General features: G+C 26.7%; 1 protein-coding gene across 1 annotated transcript; it reads left to right on the top strand.

Annotated features, from left to right (window-relative positions):
• Positions 1–660: 660 nt before the first annotated feature.
• Positions 661–7,584, top strand: LOC137001821 (uncharacterized). Its single transcript, XM_067360996.1, has 8 exons — positions 661–1,141; positions 1,232–1,635; positions 2,129–2,280; positions 2,549–2,799; positions 3,030–3,223; positions 3,424–3,580; positions 3,670–3,803; positions 3,898–7,584. Exons 1-8 carry the CDS (start codon positions 961–963, stop codon positions 4,228–4,230), a joined length of 1,806 nt encoding a protein of 601 aa, XP_067217097.1. The 5' UTR covers positions 661–960; the 3' UTR covers positions 4,231–7,584.
• The last annotated feature ends 101 nt before the right edge of the window (positions 7,585–7,685 follow it).

Genomic DNA, 7,685 nt, shown 5'->3' with positions numbered 1-7,685 from the left:
TTACTCGAATTCACATTCACTAACTTTTGTCTATTTTCCAAGAACATTTTACAGTCTATTTTTTACTCTCTTACGACAACGTGCTCTTAACTCAAAGTGTCGCGAAAAAAGAGCGAGAGCATAACCATCCGCAGTTAACCTGCAAGCTATTCCAGACAGATTTTAAGTTCGCCGAGACGAGATTCTCGCTTACAAATAGTTTGCCGAGGAGCCAAGCTTTATTGTTTGCCTTGGGCACAGGCAGGATGTGCCCGTACGTCCCTGAGCCGCGCTCGCCTTCGTCCTCCTGTCGTGCTCGCGCGTTTGCATGTCTTGCCGCATAAATTACGTTAGCGCCAGTTCATCAACTTTCACGCGAACGAACAAACTTTCCAACAAATTCTCATTTCGGATTATTACTGCCCTGCGCACTACCGACGGGGATTTTAGCGTAATTGTGAAACCACAACGCGCTTGACGTCGATAATTTATAAACTAATATCGAACAAAATTGCGTGCACAACTTTTTGTGGTTCATCTCGCGCCAAAGACGAGATTACTGTAAAATTTTCATCTAATTATCGCGTTTCGATATGAATATACCATAATCAATTCCGATAATTAAAGTAGTTTTTATAAAAAAATAAGACTAGAGAATTTAGAATGTACACTGAGAAAAAGAAATCGAAATTCTTAGAAGCAAATGGTTATTTGTGACATTTCCCTCCATATTTATTTGTAATAAACAAATTTGATTGTGATAATTAAATATGTATTTCTGTAAAGTATATCTCATTTTTCTAATTAATTGTAAAAAAAATTTCGTTTATTTCTTGCTGAAAAAGTAAATTTATTTGAGACAAATTAACATTTTTTTATAGCAAATAATATTTAGTTACAATAAGATTGATTTGTATAGACAAATGATATTTATTTCTTAGAAACAAATCTTTATTTCTTTGAATTAAAGGTTTCCACTCTATGATATGCGTAACCAATATGGCTGCGGTGTGCATGCACAAGCACGTGCGTAGTGTGCTGAGTGAAGCAATAAATTATTTCTCGTGCTTCTTTTTAATTGTATTGTATTTCACTATGGAAGATAAAGTTGCAGAAGTGTTAAAATTGTTGCATTTAGAACGCTGGAGTGACAGTCTAATAAGTAAGTATGCAATATCTTATTTTTGTCTTATACTTATTATATTATCATCTGTCTTATTATATTATCATCATCATTAATTTCAATTTTTAGATAATGATATTAAGTATGATACTCTAAAATACATGGTTATTAATCGATGTCCAGAATTAAGTGATGTTATACCATCAATAGGTGCAAGAATTGCACTACAAAATTATTTTTCTAATTATGATGCAGACAAAGAAACAGAAACCTCTTCTCACATTTCTGTAGCTTCTGTTTCGACGCCTTCTGCGACTCCATCTCTGACACTTGCTCTTTCGCCACAAGAGATATTTGATGCAATAATCCCTTTTGATAAAGAATCAATAAATAGTGAATCATCTACAGAACATATTGAACCTAACATTCTAAAAACATCTAATTGTGATACTCAAAGTATTGTAATATTAAATTGTAGTTCTGATAATGAACCAGTGAAAAAGAAACAGAGGATTGAAACGGTGGACAATATGGTATGTACAGTTCTTCAGAACTTTAATTATAACAAGTGTCCATTTGCTAATATGGTTATATTTAAAGTATAATAATAAGGAACAAATGAAGAAATGTTTCAGAAAAACTGCATATAACATGCATGTTTCAATATATGATATGTAATAATATATGATAAATAAAGAATTAAACTATTCCGTACAGCATTTTGTATATATATTATTTATTAATATACAAGACATTAATTTATTAATATACAAAATGCAATACGGAATAGTTTAATTCTCTATTTATCATATATTATTACATATCATATATTGTATATTAATTAATATATTGTTAGTATATTGTTTTGTATTGTTTGTCATTTTATTTTGTTATATTGTCCAATAATTGATTCATGTATTTGATACATTTATCTTATATTATAATACAAGATAAAAAATCAATATAATTATTAATACTATATTTCTATTTTTTTATAAATATGTTTTCAATTCACTTTTTTTATAGTTAGAAAACTTTGATTTAAAAGCATTGCTTCAAAAAACAGTAACTGGACAAGCTATTATAGCTTCATACGATGCAAGGAGTGGATTATCGCCAAGATGTCAACAGTATTTGGCAAATATTATTATCTGCCACTTTTTTGATAATAATATTAAGTAAGCATATATTCAAAAACTTCAAATGTATATTTATATACTTGTAGATGTTCGGTGTATATGTATACAAGAGTATGCATTATTCTTTTCTATTTTTTTTTCGAAAATTTGTTTTACTAAATATGTTAATACGTTAATATCCACCTTTGCAAAATTATTTATAATATATAATAAAATAACAAATATAATGAGAAAAATATAATAAAAATATAATGAAATGTAATAAAAAATAATATTATTTCTTTTGTAACAATACTTCCTTTTTCAGTGTTCAATTAAACAATGAAATATTGAACAAAATTGCGGATCATATAATTACTCTCTTTCCGGCTGAATGTAAGGAAATATATTATTGTCCACCAGTAAGAAAGAAAGATTCAAAAAATGAGAAATCTGGTATTGCAAAAGGAAAACTAATTGATAAAAATCGAAATATGTTAGCATTTTTAAGGAAATGTCAATTGATTGCATTGAATAAATCAACACATAATTTTAATGAAGAAAAAATTGTTAATGAAGGTTCGTGTAAATAACATTTTATAATTTATTTTATACAATACTGGACAAAATAAATCATACACCTTTCAAAAAATTGAATTTATTAATGTAACTATTTTTTAAAAATAGTAAATAATATTTTTTTTAAATAGTTACATTAACGAATTCAATTTTTTGAAAGGTGTATGATTTATTTTGTCCCGTACTGTATGTAATTTGTAACAATTTTTTTATTTGTAATTTTTTGTTAGATAATCGCGAGGAAGCAGAGCGGAGTCGCTATTGGCTTAAAAATAATTTTGAACCTTGGGAAGAAGTTTTGCATCATTGGGAAAAATCATTTGAACTGAGAAGAAGTTTATTACATGACCATTCGACTTACCAAAATTTATCCTCAATCTTTGACGATTGGAATATTTTAACATTTTCACAGGGCTATGTATTGGTAATTAATTTGTAGCATATATGTATATAGGTACAATGTATCTTATAATGTGATTGGTCAAACAAAGAAAAGGATACAAGTCATCAAAATGAAAAGTCATGTTTTGTAAAATTTGCAATAGTTATTTAATTAAAATATCTGGACAAATATATTATTTGCTAAAATTTATTTAATTTAATTTGTATCTTTTTTTATTACAGATTGAAAAGGATTACTTACGGTTATATAATGAAAAACATAAAAATGTTGAAGAAAAATTTCATTTTTTATTCGATGCTGTGTTGGAATTGAAAGGCAAAGAGTTAGATTGTTCCAACAAAGTATTACTGGACATGTTAAATGGCAATATTCCAAATGGTAATGAAGAATGGAATAATTTACATAAATATCTACTAATGTGTTTCTAGTATCTTATAATGTTTTGTTATAATGATTTTTTGTTTTAGATTCAAAAATTTTAATTAAAATTTATCTATTATTTTCACTTTTGCCAAATAAATCTTCAAAAGCAAAAGTTGGCAAAAACTTTTTTAAACCAACTCAAGTTGAATCACAAGAAGCTGTAATACTTCATGTTAAGGTATTTAAAATCTAAATAAATTAAAAGTTTTCTCTCTCTCTCTCTCTCTCTCTCTCTCTTTCAGAAAAAAATTAAAAGTATTATATTATTTCAGATTCCTAGTGACATAGAAGAAGAAATAGAAAAAAAAAGGAAATGGCTTAAAAAATTTAATTTGACTTTGCAACCTTTTATTCTTATCGTTGGACCTTCTTTAACAGAGATTGAAACAATTTTTGTCAGAATCGATAACGTCTCTTATAAGGTTAAAACACTGTGGAAAGCCGTAGAAATTTGCTTTATGGTTTTCATCATTTTGGACTTGAAGTATCCACTAGCGGCAGAACACATCTGGTATTTATTTCAGAGAAGTGTTTTTGATATAGAATTACATGGAGATAACAAAATTCCTGTGATTTGTGATGCGATTAAAAAAATTTCTAAATAGTTACTTTACAATTTTCAATATAGTATGTTAAATTTTTGTTTTCATATTCTAAAGTGTATTCTAAAGTGTACACTAAGTGTTTATAAACATTAAATTTTTTTATTTGTTTATTGATAATTTTATGAAAAGCATTAATTTTTTCTTTTAAAAATGCTTTGTACTATTTGTCATAGACAATTTCAAAGTATCAAAAATTTAATAAAACATATGAAGGCAACTCATCCTTATGAAGAAAGTTTTCAATGTGGTTTTCCTACGTGTTTCAGGAAATACATTAATATTGAATCTTTAAAGAAACATTTTAATACTTCACATAAGGAACTGTGTCATAGTAATGCATTACCTACATTTACTAAACAATTTACAACTATTCATACTGATTCATTATCTTCAAGTAATACTGTTCATATTACTGATGCGTCTTCAAGTAATACTAATTTAAATAATATTATTAATAACAAATCTAATGCCGATGATAGAAATGTTACAAATATACAGACAGTCGATGATACAATATTGAAATTTATTGCAAAGTTATATAGTAACAGCTCAATTACTAGGAATATTGTGCAAATTTTAGTTGATGATTGTTCACAACTTGTGCAAGATTTACTATCGTACATTAAATGTAAATTACAATCTGAAACATCTTTTTCTAATGATAGTAATATTTGTAAAGTGCTTGATAATGTCTTTGATATAAGGCCATTCGAGAAATATTCGACAGAATACAAACGTTTACAATTTTTCAAAAAATCTAAATGGCTTGTACATCCGCAAAAATTTCTTCTAGGAGAAATGTTTGATAATTCTACAGATAAAAACAATTTTACAACAGTAACATCAAAAAGGTGTGAAGGACAATTTATTCCATTACGGGATTCACTAAAGCAATATTTAGAATTACCTGAGATATTTATGTCAATCAAAAGTTACATCGAAACAGAATCTTCGGAAGAAAAAACTTTATCTAGTGTTTTTTGTGGAAATATATGGAAAAATTTAATTACGAAATTTGATAATAAAATAATACTGCCTTTGTTATTATATTATGATGATTTCGAAACGGGAAATCCCTTGGGCTCAAGAGCATCTATACATAAATTAGGAGGTCTATATTATACAATTGCAGGTATACCAAAAGTTTATGCTTCATCTTTAGAAAATATTTTTCTTGGTGCACTAGTATATAGCGGGGATCGTGAAACCTTTGGTAATAAAATGTCTTTCAAACCGATTATTAATGAACTGATTTATTTAGAAAATTATGGTATTACTATATGCGTAAATAATAAAGAATATCAAATTTTGTTTTCTTTGCTTGCACTATTAGGAGATAATTTAGGGTTAAACGATTTACTTGGTTTTAATAAATCATTTTCGGCTAATTTCTGTTGCCGTGTATGTCGAGCTTCTAAATTAGAAATGACATCTCAGTCTGAAGAAAATGTGGAATTATTAAGAACAATATTGAATTATGAAGACGATTATAAAAATTTTAGTTACGGTATCAAAGAAAAATGTGTTTTTAATGAATTACCCAATTTTCACTGTATAACAAACGCTGCATTTGATGTGATGCATGATTTGTATGAAGGCGTTTGTAGATATGACATGTGCAAAATTATAAATTCTTTAATAAAAGAAAACTATTTTTCTCTTAAAATATTAAATAGCAGAATCAAATATTTTAATCATAAATGTAATACAGATGTTGGAAACTCAATTCCACCAATTAATGAACATCATCTTAAGCAAGGTTTTTTAGTGATGTCTTCTTCTGAAATGTCAGCTCTTGTAACATATTTCGGTATTTTAGTTGGTGATAAAGTTCCGGAGGATGATCCATACTGGCATTTGTATCTACTTCTAATACAAATTATTCATATTGTAACAGCTTTTGAAATTAATACTGAGGAACTACATCTTTTGCAAAGATTAATTGCTGATCATCATAAACTATATATGGAATTATTCCATGAGCGACTAAAACCTAAATTTCATAATTTGCTACACTATACGAGAAAAATAAAAGATTTTGGTCCATTGCGCTATTTATCATCTATTAGATTTGAAGCTTTCCATAAATTATCCAAAATTAATGCACGTTTAGTAAGCTCACGTATAAATATTGTATTTACATTAAGTCTTAACTTACAACTGAAGTTTGCACATCGCATTTTAAGTCAAAAAGGTTTTTATCCAAAAATAAACTTTGGTAAATATATTTGTAACATTTCAAAGTTGCCTGAATATCGTTTTCTAAAGCATTCCATTAAAAATGATGATTGCTATATAATTTCTTGGGTTAAAATTAATGGTTTTACATACAAACCAAAATTTGTATTCTGCCTGAATGAAAATGAATATAGCGAACCACAGTTTGGAATAATTAAGTACATTGCTATTGATAACTCTAAACAGTTTTATGTTATTTATAATTATTGCGAAAATATTGGCTTGGATTCTCATAAATATGCATATGAAATATCATTCGGGTTAACAACAAATGTTGGAATTATACAACTCGATTTTAATAATCTTTTGATTACTCGAAGTATCAGTTACGCTGCTGATGGCAGTAAATTAATTACAAAGTTTGTATAATTTTGTTTTAATTATTTAGTCTTATCTTATTTTGTCTTTATATGATACGCGCAAAAATGAGTCCGGATTTCTTGGAATTGAAATTTTAATTTAATCCTTATAATTGTTATATGTTTCGAAAATTTTGAAAAACTATATTTATTGTAAACTTTTCCGAAAATAAGAAAATAATTTTGTACTTTTCTTTTACCTCAGTAAAATATATATTGTATATATATGCAAATTAAATTAAGGTTTTTACATTATTATTTTCAACGTGCCTCAATCCTTTCGATAACGTGAGCGCGTTTTGTGTGTGTGTGTGTGTGTGTGTGTGTGTGTGTGTGTGTGTGTGTGTGTGTGTGTGTGCGCGCGTGTGTGTGTAGAAATTTAATATTGGAAGTATTAAACTGATTAGCGATTAATTATTTATTTTCTTAATAACGATATATTTTTATACTCAAAATAAATAATTAATTGCTAATCAATTTAATATTTCCAATATTAAATTTCTATAAGAAAAATGTTTTAAAATATATTCAAATAAATATTTATTTTAATAGTACAAAATATATTTTCAATTCAAATAAAATAAATTTGAAAAGAAATAAATGCTATTATTGCGCTAAACATAATTTATTTGCTACAAATATATCGATTTATAAAGATTGAAACAAATTTAATAATGACAATTAAATACTTATAGCGAAGAAATAAAGAATTATTTGCAATTAATAAAACTTATTTCAAAAATAAAATAAATGAGTTATTTGCTACAAATAAATCTTTATTTCGCCGTATTTAAATAAAACATTTATTTCAGTGGAATAAATTTATGTCTCACAAATAAATTTTTAAGTACTTTTTTC

This window comes from Linepithema humile, unplaced genomic scaffold (genome assembly GCF_040581485.1).
Source record: "Linepithema humile isolate Giens D197 unplaced genomic scaffold, Lhum_UNIL_v1.0 unplaced_1, whole genome shotgun sequence".
Taxonomy (NCBI): domain Eukaryota; kingdom Metazoa; phylum Arthropoda; class Insecta; order Hymenoptera; family Formicidae; genus Linepithema; species Linepithema humile.
Note: the sequence above shows the minus strand (reverse complement) of the source record. Positions and strands in the feature narration are given on the sequence as shown.

Bases quoted from the DNA above. Each gene is read 5' to 3' on its own strand.
- LOC137001821 (XM_067360996.1), top strand. From the start codon at position 961: ATGATATGCGTAACCAATATGGCTGCGGTGTGCATGCACAAGCACGTG. The intron at 2,281-2,548 runs GTAAGCATATAT...TTCCTTTTTCAG, and splicing joins TTTTTTGATAATAATATTAA to TGTTCAATTAAACAATGAAA. The intron at 3,804-3,897 runs GTATTTAAAATC...ATATTATTTCAG, and splicing joins CTGTAATACTTCATGTTAAG to ATTCCTAGTGACATAGAAGA.